Genomic DNA, 19,579 nt, shown 5'->3' with positions numbered 1-19,579 from the left:
ATAATAATACAAAAATGTTGTCGCGTGATTGGCTGAATTTGATTTAGTAGCTCGGTAAATTGGTTTTGTCTGCTGGCACTACCAACGATTTTAGATTGAATTTAAATAGATACATATATTCTTTGATATAATTAAATTATTCCGAAAAAGAATTAAATGAGCAACATAATGTCAATGAAAAAACAGTTTGAACGTTAAACTCAAAAAGTTTCAAAATAAAAGCGTAATCATACAGATGTGTGTGTTGGGGTTAAACTGACTCGTGGTCCCGCAGTGTCGTGCGGTCCCTACCTGCCCTGTCGGGAGAACATCAAGCTGATGGGCGCCAAAAACAACATCCGACCTCCGCGGCCAGAGCTCAACATGTGTCTTCTGCCCTCGATGGTGGAGAGCAGCAAGGTACCTGCTGGTCACATGACCCATCCACCTCGCCCCCGGCTCTCACCCGTGTGTCTCACCCTCAGGGCAAAGACGAGGTGTACGACCGAATGCTGCTGGACTACTTCCTGTCCTACCACCAGTTCGTCCACCTGCTCTGCCGCGTCGCCATCAACTGCGAGAAGTTCACCGACGCGCTGGTCAAGCTCAGTACGTGCTCCAGGTCCAGCGGAGTCGGGAGTGTTTTTGACTCTTGTCTCGTCTCCTCAGGTGTGTTGATCGCCTTCGAAGGACTGCCCCTGCACCTCGCCCTGTTCCCCAAACTGTGGACGGAACTGTGTCAGTCACAGGTAGATGTTTCTCTGTCACATGACCAGCACCTGACTCCGTGTTGACCTGAGAGTGTGTGTGTGTGTGTCAGTCTCTTCTGGCCAAGACGTGTGTGAAGCTGCTCTGTGATGACCCGGCGTTCAGCGAGTACATCAAGTGCATCCTGGTGGACGAGCGGATGTTCCTCAACAACACGCTGACGTACTCCTTCCTCACCTGCTTCCTCCACAAGGTGGCGCCAGATACACAACATAGCCATCACCTACGTCTTTCCTAATCTGTGTGTGTGTGAATGTAGGTCCAGGTGCTCACTGGTTCCAGCTGCTCCAACCTCATCAGTGTTTTGGTCACAAACCTAATGAGTGAACAAAGTCGGTTACAGCCAGAATTGCTGAGTCATCAACAGGAGCTCAACAAGACCAGCAGCCTGCTCAACGCCGTGAGACACAAACACACTTGACACAAACACACATGCACACTGAACCAAACACGCACACACACTGAACCAAACACACGCACACACTGAACCGAACACACGCACACACACTGAACCGAACACACGCACACACACTGAACCGAACACACGCACACACACTGAACCGAATGAACACACACTGAACCGAATGAACACACACTGAAACAAGTGAACACACACTGAACCAAATGAACACACACTGAACCGAACCACACACAATGAACTGAACCAAAGACACACACTGAACCAAAAGCACACACGCACACTGAACCACAAGCACACACACGCAAACTGAACCACAAGCACACACACGCACACTGAACCACAAGCACACACACACACTGAACCAAAAGCACACACACACACACACACACACACACACACACACACACACACACTGAACCAAAAGCACACACACACTGAACCAAAAGCACACACACACTGAACCAAAGACACACACACTGAACCAAAGACACACACACTGAACCAAAGACACACACACTGAACCAAAGACACACACACTGAACCAAAGGCACACACACTTACTGAACCAAAGGCACACACACTGAACCAAAGGCACACACACGCTGAACCAAAGACACACACACTGAACTGAATGCAAACACACTGAACCAAACTTTAAAACATGCACACACTTCACCACCCTCATGTCTCCTATTTGTGCGTCAGGACTTGCGTGCGCTGGTGCTGCTGCTGTCGGTCCACTCGCCACAGAACCTGGACCCGGGCCTCGGCTCGGCCCTGCAGGAGCTCCTGGGCCGCTGTCGTCTGTGTGTGACTCAGCGTAGCACCCTAGAGCTGGAGGCCAAAGAGCACAAGACGTCAGGTATGTCTGTCGGGTCCAGTGTTGGTGGAAACGGGGACCCCCTGCATAGAGTTACCGGCGTCTGTGTGTCCACAGAGGAGGAAGGTGCCACGCCGGTCAAGCGGCGCCGAGTCAGCAGCGACGGTGCCGGCGAGGGCTCGCCGCTTGTGTCGCCTCTTCAGGCCTGCAGCGACTCCAAATCTGACCATCAGGAGGCGCTGACACCTGCCAGCACCTCTGACACGGAGACCAGAGACTCCTCCTCCCTGATCGACCCTGGTACGGAACAAGACCCCCCCACCCCCGACCCTGCCCCGAGCACCTCTGCCAACCTGGACTCCCCCAAAGCGGAGAAGATGGAGGGCTCATCTTCTTCGTCATCCTCCTTTTCCTCCTCGTCCTCGTTGCTGCAGGAACCGGGGGAGGGGCAGGTGGAACAGCATCATGTGACAGAAGAGGGGGCGGGTCCTAGCGAAGGCAAAACTGAGGTGAAGGAAGAGAAGGGCGCCGCGGAGGACGCCCCCTTCACAGGCGCTCTGGGACTAGCGGGGGAGGGGCCTCAGTTCCCCTGTGCCACACCCCCACCAGACATGCTGGACATGCTGCACAGGACGGTGGAGGCCACAATCGCCATGGTGACCAAGTTGTCGGCCAAGGGCCCGTCCCCATCGTGACATCATCACCCCCACTTCTGTTGCCCTTCAGCGACCGCTTTGGTTCCGTGACGGCGAGACGTTGAGTCGGATCAAGACGGTCAACTTTTTTTTTTTAATAAGCTTTGGTTTGGAAGTTTTAATTTGTGCTGAAACGAGGACGTTTACCAACTTTGTTAATTTAATTTTATCGCATTTTTACTGTAAACGACGCTCGTGCCAGTTTTGTACTTGAGCCGCTCGGAGGAGGAAGTTTGACCTCTCGCTTTTCGGGAGGTTCCTCGTCCGGGCGAAAAAACTTGGAACCACAAAAGATTCTGAAGAGTCTGAAGGTGTAAATGAAACTATAAATATATAAAGAAGTTTATATGTATATATATATATACACACATATATATATATATATATATATATATACATGTATAAATATATATATGTGTATATATGAGTATATCAAAGCGGTGCTTTAAAGACTGCAACCCCTCGACTCGCGTGTCAGACCAGCTTTTATTCTCAACATTCCGGTCTGCTGTTTTCTGCTGAGTCATGATTCCTCCTGATTTTATTTTGTCAGAGAATAAATGAATAAACACACTTTTATTTTGAAAATCGATAAATTGAGTTTGCCTGCAGACTTTTGTGATCAACATTATGACCACCTGAGGGAGGTGTAAGTTTTTTAATCTTATGTCTGCGTCTTTTTTTCAAGCTGTGGTGTGTGTTTACTTTGAGTTGTGCGTCTGTGAGCACTTCAGCCTCATGATATCAGTTTCACACACCCCTCTGTAACTGTTCAAGCCCTGTTACAAAGACCCTGTTTCTTTGATTCAAAATCACAAGTCAAGGTCTCAAACAGAAAAGTTGGTCACATTTATTCTCTGGTTGGTTCAGACTCGTTGACTTCCTGTAACACCTGAGAGGTGCGACTGTTACAAAAGGCCTTTTTTATAACTTAAATGTAAAGTGAAGGACATTTTAAACTGAATGTCATTCTTGCTAGCTTAGCTAGAGGCTAACCACCCCGTAACACTATTTTTGTCAAAGACTAAAATGTAAATCTACAATGAAATGACTTCACTATCATTTCTAATATGTAATTTATACATTTCTATGACGGGGAAACGTTGAATGTTGTGAGAATAAATGTATACATTATGGCTTTAGTGGCGTGATCTTTCTCTTCAGGGGTGATTCAGGAAGGAAATGATTCAGGGATGTTTCAGAAAATGAGTGAGAATTGAGAGTCATGATGCACGAATTTTATTTAATAGATCAATAAGACTGTCCTCACCTTTATGCCAGCACCATAAACCTGTCTTTGAATTATACATTTCTCAAGAATTCTACATTGAAATGATACGTTTTGTGGGATAGTAGCTGACATGCTATTATGTTATTAATCCACCTGTTTCTCAACAGAAACCACCAGTTATCATTTTTTATAACTGTGGTTCTATGAATGTGTGAGACGCTCTCTACAAGCTGTCGCTATGGGTTCCGTATAATATAATAAAACTCCCTCTGAACAGTCAGTATTCGAACTCGGAAAGTGGTCTGTATGACCGAGGGAGAACCACTGAGAAAGCCCTGAAAATATTCCCTACTTGCACACGTCTTCCAAAACTGCTTCACAGCGAGGTTGTCACTGTCGCCGATAATGCCCACTTGTAGTGACGTACACCTCTCTCGTTGCTCGACCTGGGTAAGTGACGTGGGACGTGAAACTGGTCCAGGGCCTGGACCTACAGGTGTCTCCACTCCCACCAACAACTCTTTGTCTTCATCCCCCAATTCCTGACAGATTCTGGGACTCTAGGCTCAAACGAACGAGACTGCGTCAACATCGTACAGTGAACTTGCCTCGCTCGAGTCAGATCATCCACTGGGGCCACAGAGTAAAGCCCCCTCACCAGGTTTCTGCGTTTTCACCATGACACAATGTCCTTGTTGTGGACACCTTCTGCAAATGGCACTAGTGGATCCAGGCACCGAGGGTGACTTCATTGCTATTACTAACTGAGTGAGCTCAGCACTCTCGGCTCAGATCATCCAGTCTCTGAGGTTTTTTATGCCTAAACTAAACTTGCTCTGTGTACGTTCAAGTTCAACTTGAGAAAGGACGACACTAACACGCTGGCTTCTCTGCGCTTCTACACACAGAAGCACTTCCGTATGGTCCGCAACAGTTCCTGTGAGGGACAGGGAGTCGGTTAATTTATTGCCAGCAGAACCAGACTAGGATGTATCGGTCGTAGAATGTCTTTCTTTATTTTGCAGGATGTAGAACTCCATATTTACCCTGTTTTGTGTTGACATCAGCACAAATCACAGGGTCTGTGCCGAAAACAAACACAAACTTCTGTTTAGTGCATGTTTAGTTTATGAACTTCCACTTATCAATCTTCTTTTATTTTTGGTCTTATGTGACTGTGTGAAGAAGCTGAGCAACATCTCTGTTCATAGCGAATCATCTCATGGCGTTTTAGTTTTTCTCTCCAACAATCAAAACAACTTTGACTCAGTGGCGGCTGGTGACATTTTTTTTTCAGGTGGTGCTCTTGTATTTTATATTTATACGTTCACCCTATGCTGTGTTTTTTAAACGGTTGCCAAGCAACAAAATGTCTGCCAGTTTTTCACTGCTGTGTTCGTCTGTGAGACGATAAAGATAAAAACATTAATAGAGAATGTAATATATTTGTAAAACTCTGTTCATTTGTGAATAATTAGAATGATTTAACCAGGCTTTAGGAAAATCTACTCACTGGATGGAGTTCCATCCAGGGCTGATCAAATTATATATATATTTTTTAAACTTTCTGAAAACGATTAAAAAGCTTTCAATGCTAAAATGTTCTATCAACTAATCATTATCACACAAAAGACTAAAAAATACTATTTTTGAATTAAAAAATACTATATGATAAAAAGCATATATATAAAAAAATATTAGAAAAGAAAAGGATAATCTCCCATATCGGCGGGAGGGCGGCGCCCTGGCGCCCTCTATTGGCCAGGTGCCATTGTCCTTTCAAATAAATAAACTGAAACTGAAATTTGACTCATCATATAAAGTACAAGACAACGGCTCGATGGCACACTCGTCTTCATCAACAGAGAAGGTGAGCCTTGACGTCTCCCCTTAAATCTCCTGAATGTTATCTCTGATGTCATCTGGACTCTCCTCAGATGAACTCCTTTAGTCTTCTGGTCCTGGGACTCGCTGCCCTGCTGCCGCCTGGACTTGCCGTGGATGTGAACAACCTGAACGATATTGTGAGCTTCCTGCTGAACAAGTCATGACCCCTGAATTATCTTTACCATCCAATCATCTTTTATCAACTAAATGCTTTTTTAGTTTTACTGTCAACCTACAAAATTGTATTTTTTTTATAACAAATCTTGTCTTCACACAGGTACGAGCCGACGTTTCCACGTTCCAAGTAAGTTTTAATTCTAACCCTACTTGCAAAACATTTACAAACTCATGAATCAAAAAATAATTTAATTATTTAAATAATTCTAGAAACATTTATAAACCAAAGAAAAAACTTTCTTTTTGCTAACACACTCGAAAGAAACATAAGCCAACTCATGAAAAAATGAATTAAAAAAAATTGACATTTATTTTTACAAACTTGATGTTATAGTTTCGTTTCTCTACTGGCCAATGTGAGGAATGCGGAAGCTGCGGAACCCAGAAGCGAAACAGTCAGAAATTCCTAGTACTGTGAAAGTACTGTTGTTCTGCCCCTGGCATTGAAAGTGTATGTTGTTCTTAACGCGTGTGGGATACGTGTCTGTACCTTTAAGAGGGAATGCTATAAGGGAGGGGCTGCTGGACGTTATTAGAATAGAAATAGAAAAGCTTTATTCATCCCCAGAGGGGAAACACACTTTTACAACAGCGCAGTTTAAAAAAATAAAGTGCAAGGAAAAAAATAAAAATAAAAGAGATAATACAAAATAAAATAAAAACGATCTTAAAAATATACAAATTATTTACAAAATTAGAAATTTAACACTATTAACAAAATACAATAGAATAAAATAAAATAAAAATAAAAACAAAAAAAATAATAAAATAAAACACACAAGAAGAAAAACACACTACGGATTAGCATCAGGATATTTAAAGTAGAGAGTTAAATATCCTGACACCAGTTGGGATGAAGGACCTTCTATAACGCTCCGTCCTACACTGGGGGTGCCTGAGCCTGCCACTGAAGGAGCTGGCCAGCTCCTCCACGGTCAGGTGCAGTGGGTGAAGAGCGTTGTCCCTGATGGAGGATAGTCTGGAGAGTGTCCTCCTCTCTCCCACCTCCTCCACCGAGTCCAGCGAGCGGCCCAGGACAGATCCGGCCCTCGTGACCAGCCTGTTCAGTCTCTTCCTGTCCCGGTCCGTGCTGCCTGCTCCCCAGCAGACCACAGCGTAGTGGATAGCAGAGGCTACCACGGAGTCATAAAAGGTCCTTAAAAGTGGTCTGCACACTCCGAAGGACCTCAGTCTCCCCAGGAGGTGGAGGCGACTTCGGCCCTTCTTGTACACGGCGTTGATGTGTGTGGACCAGTTCAGTTTATTGTTGAGGTGAACACCCAGGCATTTGAAGCTGTCCACTAGCTCAATGTCCGAGCCCTGGATGCTCACCGGTTGATGTGGTGGGGACTTTTTCCTGAAGTAAATCACCATCTCCCTTGTCTTACCGGTGTTTAAGCAAAGGTAGTTGCTCTCACACCAGTCAACAAAGTCCTTGATGACTGACCTGTACTCCAGCTCGCCCCCCCCAGACACGCAGCCCACAATGGCCGAGTCGTCAGAAAACTTCTGGAGGTGACAGCTGCTGGAGTCATAGGTAAAGTCCGCCGTGTAGAGGGAAAAAAGGAAAGGTGACAGCACTGTCCCTTGAGGCACCCCGGTGCTGCAGATGGTCACCTCAGACCTGCAGTCCTGCAGCCTCACATACTGCGGCCTGTTGGTGAGGTAGTCCATCGTCCATGCTGCCAGCTGTGTCCCAACTCCTGCGTCCTCCATCTTCTTCCTTAGCAGCGCCGGCTGGATGGTGTTGAAAGCACTTGAGAAGTCAAAAAACATGACTCTCACAGTGCTACCGGCGGCTTCCAGATGAGTCAGTGCCCGGTGCTGCAGGTAGATGACGGCGTCGTCCACCCCCATCTTTGGCCTGTAGGCGAACTGCAGCGGATCCAACGCAGAGCTCACCGTCGTGCGTAGCTCGCGGAGTACCAGCCTCTCCAAGGTCTTCATCAGATGGGAGGTCAGGGCGACTGGTCTGAAGTGGCTTGGTTCCTTCGCGTGCACCGCCTTGGGAACCGGAACCACACAGGAGGTCTTCCACTGGACCGGGACCTTCTCCAGTTTGAGGCTCAGGTTGAAGATGTGTGTGACCAACTCACAAAGTTGATCAGCACAGTCCCTGAGCAGTCTGGGGCTGAGTCCATCTGGTCCAGCAGCTTTCCTGATCTTCAGTCGCCTTAATTCTCTCCTCACCTGTTCCGATGTAACAGAGAGAGGGGGCTGTGGGGGGTTGGGCAGCTGAAGTAGGGCGTGTTGTGGGGGAGAAAGGTGGCTTGGAGGTGAGAACAGTTGGGGGGAGGGGGCTGAAGCAGGGGAAAAAAGGTTTGTGAAGAGTGGGGGGCAGAGATGGAGGGGGGAGGGGGGCCCTGATCAAACCGGTTGAAATACTGGTTAAGTTCAGTGGCCCATCTTTGGTCTCCCCCTGCTGTGGCTCTGGCTCCACTCTGGCCATGACCTGAGATGTTCTTCAGGCCTTTCCACACATCCCTTGTGTTTCCCTGCGCCAGTTGCTCCTCCAGTTTCCTCTTGTATTCCTCCTTGGCCATCCTGATCGCCTTCTTGAGCTCTCGCTGGACCTCTTTAAGCTCCTCTCTGCTCCCTGAAGCAAACACCCTCTTCTTCTTGTTCAGCAGAACTTGAAGTTGAGGGGTCACCCATGGCTTGGTGTTGGCAAAGCACCGCACCTTGCGGGTCGGCGTGACGTTGCCCTCACAGAACTTTATGTAATCCGTGGAATGGTCATTGAAGGTGTCGATGTCATCACCATGAGAGAACACGCTCCAGTCTGTAGACTCAAAGCAGTCTCTCAGCCTCTCCTTGGCTTCATCATTCCACATCTTAACAGTTCTTTTCTGTGCAGGCTGTCTCCTCACCATGGGAGTGTATTCAGGTCGCAGACGTATCAGGTTGTGATCAGAGCGGCCGAGGGGGGGTAGGGGGATGGAGGTGTAGGCACCTTTTACATTTGCATATAAAAGGTCCAGAGTCTTGTCCTCCCGGGTGTGGCACTTCACGTATTGTGTGTTGGTGGGAAGAATGGAGGAAAGTGAGGCATGGTTGAAATCCCCGTTAATGAGCAGGAGAGAGTTCGGGTGTTTGAGCTGCAGGTCCGACGCTGAGGCGCTCAGCCTCTCGCTCGCTGCGGCTGCGTGAAACATAGAAGGCTGCTCTCCCGGAAATCACGTATTCACGTAGAGAGAGCATGCAGGAACAACAGTTTGATCAGCTCTTCCATTAAGATTTAGTTCTTCATCTTCTTGTTTGTTAAAGCAACGTCTGTAAGTATTATCTTTATTTTCCATGTGTTGGATTATAGATTTACCGTTGTATGCTTACTGTTTAGCTTTATTAATACCTGCCTTATGTTTGTACCGTCTTTACAGTTTCACGAAACTACCATTAAACCTCATGAGTAATCTCAAGCTGATCAAAGCTGTTTGGAGAGTTAGCTTGCTAGGCTAGCGAGCCCATTACAACTGTGCTGACAGACCCGGCGGCATGGGCGGGCATTTGCCCCCAGGGTGAGCCGTGCCCGCCCTGGCAGGAAGGTTTTTTTTTCCATAAGAGTGGTCAACCCTCTGTCCTGTCGAACGAAGCCAAAGCGCTGTTACGCCTATTACAGGTGATGTAAATGTTCAATGTTGTAGCTCAACTCTTTAGTTATTTGCACGTTAAAACACACAACAGTGCTAACAGCAATACGTGATTCAAAATATGTTTATTATCTTCTTCGATCTCTCAACACACATCCATCAATTTCAAGAGAACAGCACACCCAAGTGGTCATTAGGTTCCACTACAGTCATTGTTATCATTTGGCATCAATGGTTACAGTTGCTCATAGAGTCATTGTTGTCTTGTATACCCTGACAAGAAAAAGTAACAAGGAGAGCGAGCAGGAAGCAGCGCCATCCATGTCTACTGAAAACACAAGCACTGAAGTCAACCTGAACCCTGGAGTGAACATTCAAACTGAGAGAGTCGCTGCAGCTAAAGCCTTTACTTGAACTCACCAAGACTCCTGCCTTGGACTTGGGCTCCGTGAAAGTTCAGTATTGTTTTTATTGTACCTTTTAAAAACAAGGCTCCTGTAGAATGGCTAAATAGCCTATATTGTCATGATGGTCATTTGGTGCCCTTTAAAAAATAAATTATTCAGCAACTGGGCTTCATCAAGTATCAAACAGATCACACATCACACCTAACATGATTTTGTTTAATGAGATGAAAACTTATTTGATGGTTCAATCCAGTGTTCAGGTTTAGTTTAATAAATGGACAAAGCACTAAACTTTGTTGTTATTTTATTTTTGGATCAACCGTCACTTTTTAGTTATTTCTCTGTACTGTGCGAGTAGTCCCAGAGCGATTGTGAGGCCTGAAGCCAATACGATTTTAGCTTGAAAAGTTTGCCCCCCTTAAATGTTTATGTATGTATGTATGTATGTATACATACATACTGGGGGTGCCATCAGAGTCCCCACTAGCCGGGGAGTACGGCGCCACCAATATTATCCTCAGACTCCCCCGCGAAGGGAAGGCGAACAGTAGCCTAACTGGGACAGACCCTATTCGTCCTGGACAGCCCCCCTTGACAGTCTGTCTGCTACTACATACAAAGCGCCCGGCACATGCTGACCTCTGAGAGAGAGCAGGTGACGGTCTGCCCACAGCCAAATCTTCTAGTGCTAATCTACTCAGAAGGGCTGGGGATGTGTCTGTTCTAGATCCTGCTAGCATAGGTCTGACCCAAGGTTCCTCCCCAACATGTCAGAGATGCGTCTGTGAACACCTGAGTGTAATGAGGGCGCAACCTAATGGAACTCTCCGTCTGAGGTTGGCTAGAGAGGTCCAAAAACTTGATTTCCTGCAAAACCCGAGTGGGAAGTCTCACTTTTCGACCTCGTTCGCGCTTAGGGTCTAGCTTGAGACAACCAAACCATCTCTGGAGCTCCCTCATATGCAGCAAGGTCTTCTCTTTTACCGGACAGCTCCTGGCACTGTGTCCCTCGGCCCCGCAGTACAGGCAGCGATGCTCCTCCAAGCGCCTCTCTCTCTCGTGGCGGGGAAGATGGTACCGGCCCATCTGCATCGGCTCCTCTATGTCCTCAGACTGCATGGGGCAGACGACGGCGCGGTGCGTGGGCAGAGTGGACCCGCTGGATGGTAGAAGCGGTGCCAGGCCCCGGGGCTCCTCGACGCGTTGACGAGTCATGATGCGGGTAACCAGCTCGATCATCTCGTCCAGGGTCCCCGTCAGCGGGATGTGGTGAACCTGGCTCCTGGGAGCGAGGGCCTCGATGAAGACCTCCGTGAGCGTGGAGTTGGGCCAGTTGCTCCCCGCTGCCATGATGTGGAACTGGATGGCAAAGTCTGACACGTGCTGCGCCCCTTGGCCTCTCGACCCAGAGGGAGGCGCTGAAAAAATGCACTCCAGGGCCTTGGTCAACTCCTCCACGGAGTCACAGATGGCCGATCGTCACTTCCACTCAGCTGTGGCCCAGGCCTCTGATCGTCCGCATAACAGAGAGACGATGTACGCTACCCTGGTGCGCTCGATCGGGAATGCAGCAGAGTTCAGTTCAAAATGCAGGCTGCACTTAACAAGGAAATTCACTCACATCGCTGGAGTGACCGGAGAAAAGGGACAGGCTGTTGAGTGCGCCGGTGGATGGTGCAATGACAGTGGCGGTGTCCGACTCATTGGGCAGCGACGACGGGGTAGTCGGTGTCGCGGAAGTCAATACACAGCAAACATGTACGATATCAGAAAAACAGGTCAAAGGCGCAGCAGAAAAACGAGAAAACGTACCAGGTTCAAAACCGGGAAGGCAAAACAAACTCGAATCAGAAGTCTAAAACATGAAACACGGACTAGAAAAACATGGGACAGCAAGTGTGACGAACCGACAAAGACTGAGGGAGAGTGAGCAGAATATGAAGGCTGCCAGCAATCACTGGCAGCTGCAGAACGGGAGAACACAAGACAGGTGGAGACAATAACAATCAGCAGGGGGAGGGATCGGAAAGGAAACTCACAGACACAGAAGGGAGAAGGTTTCAAAATAAAAACAGGAAACACCAAGAAAGACACACAAGACATAACAAATGCCATGTTGTTTGTGAGAGAGACACTTATCAAACAACATTGTGTTAACCTGTCTTGATCATAATCATGATCTCTGAGGCGGCGTGGGTGAACAAAGCATCCACCACTAACCATCAACAGAGCTGCAGTGGAGAGGGTGAGTGACCCCACTCACCCGTCCCACAACCTCTTCAGCCTGCAGCCGTCAGGCAGAAGACTGCGCAGTCTTCAGGCCAGAAGGCTGTCAGGAGACTCAACTCCCTCGCAACTCCCTCCATCAATCTCACCTTTGCTTTAACTTTGTTTGTTGTTTTTTTTTGTTCATATTCTGTCTATTAGGTGATTATTTAAGTTTGTTGATTATTTATTTAAATTTATTTTCTGAATGTCTTTATTAAAATCTGTTTAAGTCTTTAACTGTTTAGTCTTTAAGTGTTTTAAGTGTTTAATGTCTTTAATGTTTGCATACTAACCACCAGTGCACTAAGAGAAGTATGCGATTTGAGTCACAGCACAGGTAGCACTAGGAAGTCCGCAGCTGCTGCAACCGCTACTCTGTGAACAGAAACAAGTCCCGGAAAACACACTCAAAATAAGAAAATTAGAACAGAACTATGACACTCGAGACATTCATTTACAAACTAAAAAACATCTAAACAAATGTACAACTTGAAAAACAAATGAACAAATACTGAATAAATGTAAAATCTAGTAAATTCAAAATCGTAGACATTTACAAGTATAGCTAACGTTGGTTCTGGTTCCTACAGTGTTGCTCCGACCTTCACTTTGGCTGTGGCGGTTCCTCCGGGCTCAGTGATTGGACAGAACGGTGCGCGTCAAATCCACGATGACCCTCAGACGGTGAAGAACATGATTCTTTGGGGCTGTGACATCTATAGAAGCGCCAGTATGGTGGCGGCGACTGTTCTAAAGCTTGTTGATGCCCACAAATGTCACACCAATTCGCCCATCATAGGTCATTCAGAGTTCAGAGTCCTCAAGATGTTCAACCTGAAGCCTTCAGATCAGGAGCTGATGGTGTTCTACTGCTCCTCCTCTCCTTGTAACAGAATCTGCACAAATAAAAACAACCGGTACAACATCCTCCAGAGCATCAAGGTCATCAACGGGTGGACCAACAGAGCTCTGGTATTCAACAAAATCTTCCATCCTCCAAACCGTGGACCCCTGACCCCCACTGAGATGACCACGTCTCTGAAGAACCTCGCAACGTCTATCGGCAACAACATCTACCGGTGCTCTGATGGGCAGTGCCGACGTTGCTTGACTGACAATGTCGTGGAGGGGTTTTGTATCTCCGACAGTGTAAGAGAAAGAAAAGAAAAGAATAAGAACAGATTTAAAAGTGAAATGTAATTTCCTCAAGGTCAAGTTTTAGTTTAAGGGTTAATGATTAAAATCTTAAAGTTCAACTAATGTGTTGATTTAAGTGTCTCTTAAATAGATGTGTGACTCTATTGTATCATCAGTGTGTGTTTGTACAAAACTCTTTTCATTGAAATATTACATTGGAAAATTATCTTAAGCCCCGCCCACTGAAAACACTTTGTTTTTCTGGAGTTTCAATCTTGTTTACTATAAAAACATAGACTCTGCTGTGATTGGTCAAGCATCAAGGTGTCACTGCGAATCATCAATCCCGGAAGTCTCCACCTCCAAGGGACTGGTTGTATAAACAAAGCGGGCGTGATTACAGCTGGCTGTAGGAGGAGTGAAGCCATTATTATGTCATAATGGACTCTCGTAACCTCTCGTTCGCCCAGATTTATAAAGTAGTAAGTTCAAAACATGGTCATGAAGTGATACTTACTGCATCGTGGAGTGAAAGACTTCAGCATTTACACTTTAGTCATCGTTTAAGTAAATACTAAACGCACAAAACACTTAAGTAACAAGTGTAAGTTACAAAATAAAATTATATTTTGATCAGTCTATGTTTCTCAAAGTGGTCTATGCCCCCCTTAAGGTCGAGCTCTGATGAGAAACATAACTGGATCCTTTTAAACCGAGAAAGATCCGAGTCTTTCTCTGTACGACCACAACTTTTTCAAAACAATGACATCATGGCATCGCAATTATTTTCTTCTTTTTCCCCGAAAGTCATGAGTTCAGAACAAAAAACAGCAGCGTTATCGTCCTGCGACATCAGTTGAGCTTATTAGAAAAGTTGAACATAAAATCATTTGCTGCGGATTCTTGGCTTCCATGTTTGTCGCCTTCATCTTCAGAGAGGAAGTCGTCACTTCTGTTTTCTAGAATATGCAACATTTCCTTACAAGAAAAACACAGAATACATACATAAATAAACCGTATTGTTAGTCTTAATAAGAAAATATCACATCTCATCAGTTTTCTGTCAAAATGTTCATGAAAAAAACTTGAAACTCTAATAAACTGATTTAAAAAATGAATGAACTAAGGACCAGCAATAATAAACAGGGTAAAAAATGATAACTAAAATAAACTAAGATTTCAATATAGAAAAAGATAACTTGACAGTAACAATTGATTTGTTTTAGAAGAAAAATATATGAAAAAAAATAAAAATATTACATCAAAAGAAAAAAGAAACAATGAAAAGTTAAGTAAAGTAAAAGTAATAAAAACTGTACGTCCGCCAGAGTAAAATAGAAAACATAGAATATTCAATACAATGGAAAAAAGTCACATAAGTTACAAAATAAAAGATAAACAATGTCATTTATACAAAATCCATTTTTGGATCAGTCTGATGAAATATATTTGAAAAGCAACATTGTGCTTCAAGGACAAAAGATTATGAGGTTACAAAGTATTTAAAATGTATTATCTTCATTTAGTACAAGTTCTGTATTTGAACATAAAACTATTTTATCGTTTATATTGTTTCTTGACTTGAAGTTTAGAATGTTGGTGCACGTGTTCAGTTCTAATGGTTGGATTTAGATTTAAAGGCACTTTGTTCCTTCACAAAACATTTAAAGAAAATGTAATTCAAATTTAAAAAAAAAATGAATCACATCAAATACAATTCAGTTAAAAAGCTCGACAAAAAAAACCAACAATTAACAAGAAATTGAAGACAGTATCAACTGAAATGAAAGAATAAATATAAAAAAAATATGTGAAGCAGAAGAAGAAGTGAGAAAAAAAAAATAAAAACAAGATTTGGTTAGAATTTAAGTCATAATTTAAATTGCTGAGTCATGATATGCTGCCTGTCGAGGTCACATGACCGGCCCTGGACAAATAAGGTCAATACTGATGTCAAGTGTCTTCTCATTAAAGTCTCATTAAAAAGGTGTCACACACTCGACGTCACAAACTCGTCCTCACACTCTCGTCCTCACACAATCGTCCTCACACACTTGTACTCTCACACTCGTCCTCACACACTCGTCCTCACACACTCGTCCTCAGCAGCAGAGAAGGTGAGCCTAAACGTCTCCTCAATCTCCTGAATGTTCTCGCTGATGTCATCTGGACTCTCCTCAGATGACCCCCATCGGTCTGCTGGTCCTGGGACTCGCGGCCCTGCTGGCGCCTGGACTTGCCGTGGATGTGAACAACCTGAGAGAGGTGGTGAACCAGCTGCTGAACAGGTCTTGAACTAAAATAATGTTGAGAAAATGACGTGAAATTAATAATTAAGTAATTAATCCCTCACAAAATGATTTGTCTATATTTAGTTTTAACTTCACTGTTGTTTTTCTCAAGGGCAGTTTTCATTGTTATGAACATTGTTTTTACCTGAGAATATATTCAGTGTCTGGTTGCTTTGATTTCTATTTAAAGTACTGTCTTTTCCCCTTAATTTCGCTATAGATAATGCATCAAAAATGAATGAATATGTTATTAAAAACCTTAGATTATATTGTTTATTCAATTTTTACTTTACTAAATAAGAAACCAAGTTTGCTAAACCTCTTTTCTTTTCTTTGCAGATTCGAGCCGACGCTCCCGAACTCGAAGTGAGTGTTCTACAATTTTATCGTTTTATCGTTTTAAATACACAAAAAACATGATGTTTGTTTAGTAAAGAGTTAATAAATGTGACGCGTTGAGGGTGTAAATTTGTTTCAACTACACCCGTAGTAACAAACGCTGACGCCTTTTTTTGTTTTCATACCACTGGAGAAAAGTGATTTTCTGGGACTTCTGTGTTGTTCTCTGTGTTATCTTAATCTTTTGAGTATATATTTTTGGAGTATTGTTTTTATTGTTTAAGTGCTTTGTGACCCTGGTCTAGAAAAGCGCTCTATAAATATAAATTACTTACTTACTTACTCTGTTCACCATTTTGAATTCCCACTAGCTTTAGACCCCAGAAGGTTGATATAGTTTTGTACCAGAAGTCACGTCACACACGGTTTATCTTCTCTAACTAGTTCCGTCATCTTAACGTTCAACTAAAGCGTTGATTTAAGTGTCTCTTGAATATTGAAACCTCTTGTTCTCATCAGTGTCTGTTTGTACAAAACTCTCTTTTCATTGAAATATTGACAAATGATCTTAAGCCTCACCCACTGAAAACATTTGTTTTTTCAGGAGATGAAATCTTGTTTACCATAACCAAGCCCACTCTGATATCATTGGGCAAGTGTCAAAGTTTGTCATTGCATGTCATTAATCCCAGAAGTCTCCACCTCCAAGGGACTAGTTGTATAAACAAAGCGGGTGTGATTACAGCTGGCAGGAGGAGTGAAGCCATAATTACTTCATAATGAATTGATAATGAATTTATAAAGTAATGTGTTGAAAACATGATCATGATGAGGGACTTACTGCATCTTGCTGATAAAGACTTCAGCATTTAAAACATGTGAGACAAGAGAGTTGGTTTTCCACATTAATTGCCCTTCAAAGATCTGCTGCATCCCTGAACTTTGTCCGCAGCAGAGCCGTTAAAGTTATAATTCACCCATTTATTTATTTTAGTTTTACCTTACCTTACCTAAACTCTCAAAAGGAACACATTAAATAGTCCCAACCCTTAGTCGATATAAGTGTGAGTAGAAAGATCATGTCTGTAATCTCTGATTCACATTGCTTCGGTTGAAGTATCTGGAGGTTGTGAAGGGGTTCAGAGAGGAGAGGTGCTGAATCATACTTATACATCATGTTCTTCTTCTTCCAACAGCAAAAGTCCCATCTTCAGTCTGGTCGTCAGGGTCCCCCAGGATCAGAACAGTTGGTACGACGTCAGTCAAATCGAAGACGATGCTACAAATGTGAAGAAGAAGATTCTCCAAGACTGCGACGTCTACCTAAGCAAACGCCTGATTGCTGCCACAGTTCTGCAAAGTTGGAATTCGAAGAAATGCAAGTCTAAGAAACCAATCACTGGTCATGCGGAGTCCAGAGTCCTGCAGAAGTTTGCCTGGAACAATCCAGATGATTCTGAGCTGCTCCTTTTCTACACCTCGTCCTCCCCGTGTAACGGAACATGTACCAACAAAAACAGCCAACACAACATCCTCAAGAGTATCAAGGTCATCAATGAATGGCCGAGTCATGCGTTGGTGTTCTCTAACATCTTCCAACCGGCGAATCGTCCGCCCATTACTCAGGAGAATTTAGCTCAGTCCCTTAAGAACCTTGCGGAGAGTGTTTGCCCCTAATAACATCTACCGCTGCTTGCTGGATAAGTGCAAACCTTGCTTCAATAACGTCGGAGTGGACAAGTTTTGTGTGTCGGATGAGATTTTCTCTCAGCAGAGTCAGGGTAGCTGGCCACTGTCTAGTCAGGATCAGCAAAAGACGGACAGGAGCGGCAGCAGTCGATCTTTGAGTCCTCAAAGGGGGTCAGAAGCAGAATGGGGTGAACGGTCCTCGCGGTCCCCGAGTAGATGGGGCAGCCAAGATCGCGGTCGCAGCCAGTCACCGGTGCGGTCCAACACCAAACCTCTCAAGAATCGACGCAGCCAGTCACCGGTGCGGTCCAACACCAAACCTCTCAAGAATCGACACAGCCAGTCACCGGTGCGGTCCAACACTAAACCTCTCAAGAATCGACACAGCCAGTCACCGGTGCGGTCCAACACCAAACCTCTCAAGAATCGACGCAGCCAGTCACCGGTGCGGTCCAACACTAAACCTCTCAAGAATCGACGCAGCCAGTCACCGGTGCGGTCCAACACCAAACCTCTCAAGAATCGACGCAGCCAGTCACCGGTGCGGTCCAACACTAAACCTCTCAAGAATCGACGCAGCCAGTCACCGGTGCGGTCCAACACCAAACCTCTCAAGAATCGACGCAGCCAGTCACCGGTGCGGTCCAACACCAAACCTCTCAAGAATCGACGCAGCCAGTCACCGGTGAGGTCCAACACCAAATCTTTCTACAATCGACGCAGCCGGTCACCCCTGAGGTCCAACAGCAAACCTTTCAAGAATCGACGCAGCAGGAGCCCCAGTCGAGCACGTTCACATGGTTGGGGCTATAGGATGGTTTTCTCATAGAGAGGCTCCTTTAGCCTTAGCTTTTAGCTTTTTGCCTCACTAGCATCTATTTTGCAGTATTTTCAAGGACCTATAGATCAGAACAGGAAAAAATAAATTATATAAACTTTGCGTTTCACTCATTTGACTAGTTTACAGATATTTACTTCAAGGGTCTTGTGTCAAGAGTCACAGGCTAATGTGGGATCAAAAACATTCACTTTTTTCAAAATAAAACATCTTTCAGATGATTAAAAACAAAAAGACAAAAATTGTATAAATATTTTTTTTTCTGTTTTGGCCCATAAACAAATGCATCACAGACTGATACCAGTCCCCAGACAGCATTTGGGGGCCACTGTCGGAGACTATGATGTAACCAAACCTCTGCACATATGGAGCCAATGTTTTGTTTGCTGAAGAGCTGCCAATAAAGTTTCTGCTTTTGAAATCAAAGTTTGTTGTTTCTTTACTGTTTTCCTTTTTTTTCTCATAGTTTAATTTTCCTTCTTATTTTTTGTTTCTTCTTATCATTTAACATCTCTCTTATTCTTATTTTAATCTTTGATTTTTTTTTTTTTTAATGCAGCCTTAAGGGGTCACAAGCGGGTGTATTTTTGAGCTGGCCCAAAGCCTGGATAAATGCAGAGGGTTGTGTGAGGAAGGGCATCCATCGTAAAACCTGTTCCAAAACAAAACATGCGAATCGAAACTATGACTACCATACCGGATCAGTAATGGTGTGTTGAAGGAGGAGGGGAGGAAGGCGGGTTCAGAAACAGAGAGAAAAGTGGTAAGGCAAGAGTCTGGGACTATGAGTAGGGACTTTGAATATTGGGACGAGGACAGGAAAAGATAGAGAGTTGATTGACATGATGCAGAGAAGGAAGGTGGATATAGTCTGTGTCCAGGTGACCAGGTGGAAAAGGAGTGAGACGAGAAGCTCAGATTCAGGTTTTAAGTTGTACTACTATGGTATTGATTGGAAGACAAATGGAGTGGGTTTAGTATATACTAACAGAGGAGTCTGTTAGGAAGTATAAAGAGTGTCAGATAGACCGATGAGTCTGAA

The 19,579-nt window shown here is 44.6% G+C and overlaps 2 protein-coding genes and 1 pseudogene across 3 annotated transcripts in view; all 3 read left to right on the top strand.

Moving 5' to 3' along the window:
- usp34 (ubiquitin specific peptidase 34) overlaps window positions 1-3,279 on the top strand; it is a 32,391-nt gene extending 29,112 nt beyond the window's left edge. The window contains exons 70-76 of the mRNA XM_087801932.1: window positions 275-399; window positions 465-588; window positions 649-728; window positions 800-940; window positions 1,007-1,147; window positions 1,874-2,030; window positions 2,106-3,279. Coding sequence (XP_087658058.1) covers window positions 275-399; window positions 465-588; window positions 649-728; window positions 800-940; window positions 1,007-1,147; window positions 1,874-2,030; window positions 2,106-2,683 — 1,346 coding nt within the window. The 3' untranslated portion in view covers window positions 2,684-3,279. The remainder of the gene's footprint in view (window positions 1-274; window positions 400-464; window positions 589-648; window positions 729-799; window positions 941-1,006; window positions 1,148-1,873; window positions 2,031-2,105) is intronic.
- A 2,427-nt stretch (window positions 3,280-5,706) lies between these two features.
- On the top strand, window positions 5,707-13,499 carry LOC148088992 (uncharacterized). The gene is made up of 4 exons (XM_087801930.1): window positions 5,707-5,784; window positions 5,852-5,958; window positions 6,079-6,105; window positions 12,834-13,499. Exons 1-4 carry the CDS (start codon window positions 5,755-5,757, stop codon window positions 13,441-13,443), a joined length of 774 nt encoding a protein of 257 aa, XP_087658056.1. The 5' UTR covers window positions 5,707-5,754; the 3' UTR covers window positions 13,444-13,499.
- A 1,405-nt stretch (window positions 13,500-14,904) lies between these two features.
- On the top strand, window positions 14,905-19,188 carry LOC148088991 (uncharacterized; annotated as a pseudogene). Its single transcript, XR_015712962.1, has 4 exons — window positions 14,905-15,497; window positions 15,562-15,668; window positions 16,011-16,037; window positions 17,207-19,188. The product of XR_015712962.1 is annotated as an uncharacterized LOC148088991 (transcript).
- The last annotated feature ends 391 nt before the right edge of the window (window positions 19,189-19,579 follow it).

Source organism: Callionymus lyra, chromosome 1 (assembly GCF_982586985.1).
Source record: "Callionymus lyra chromosome 1, fCalLyr1.hap1.1, whole genome shotgun sequence".
Classification (NCBI taxonomy): Eukaryota; Metazoa; Chordata; class Actinopteri; order Syngnathiformes; family Callionymidae; genus Callionymus; species Callionymus lyra.
This window is presented reverse-complemented; position numbering and strand designations above follow the sequence as displayed.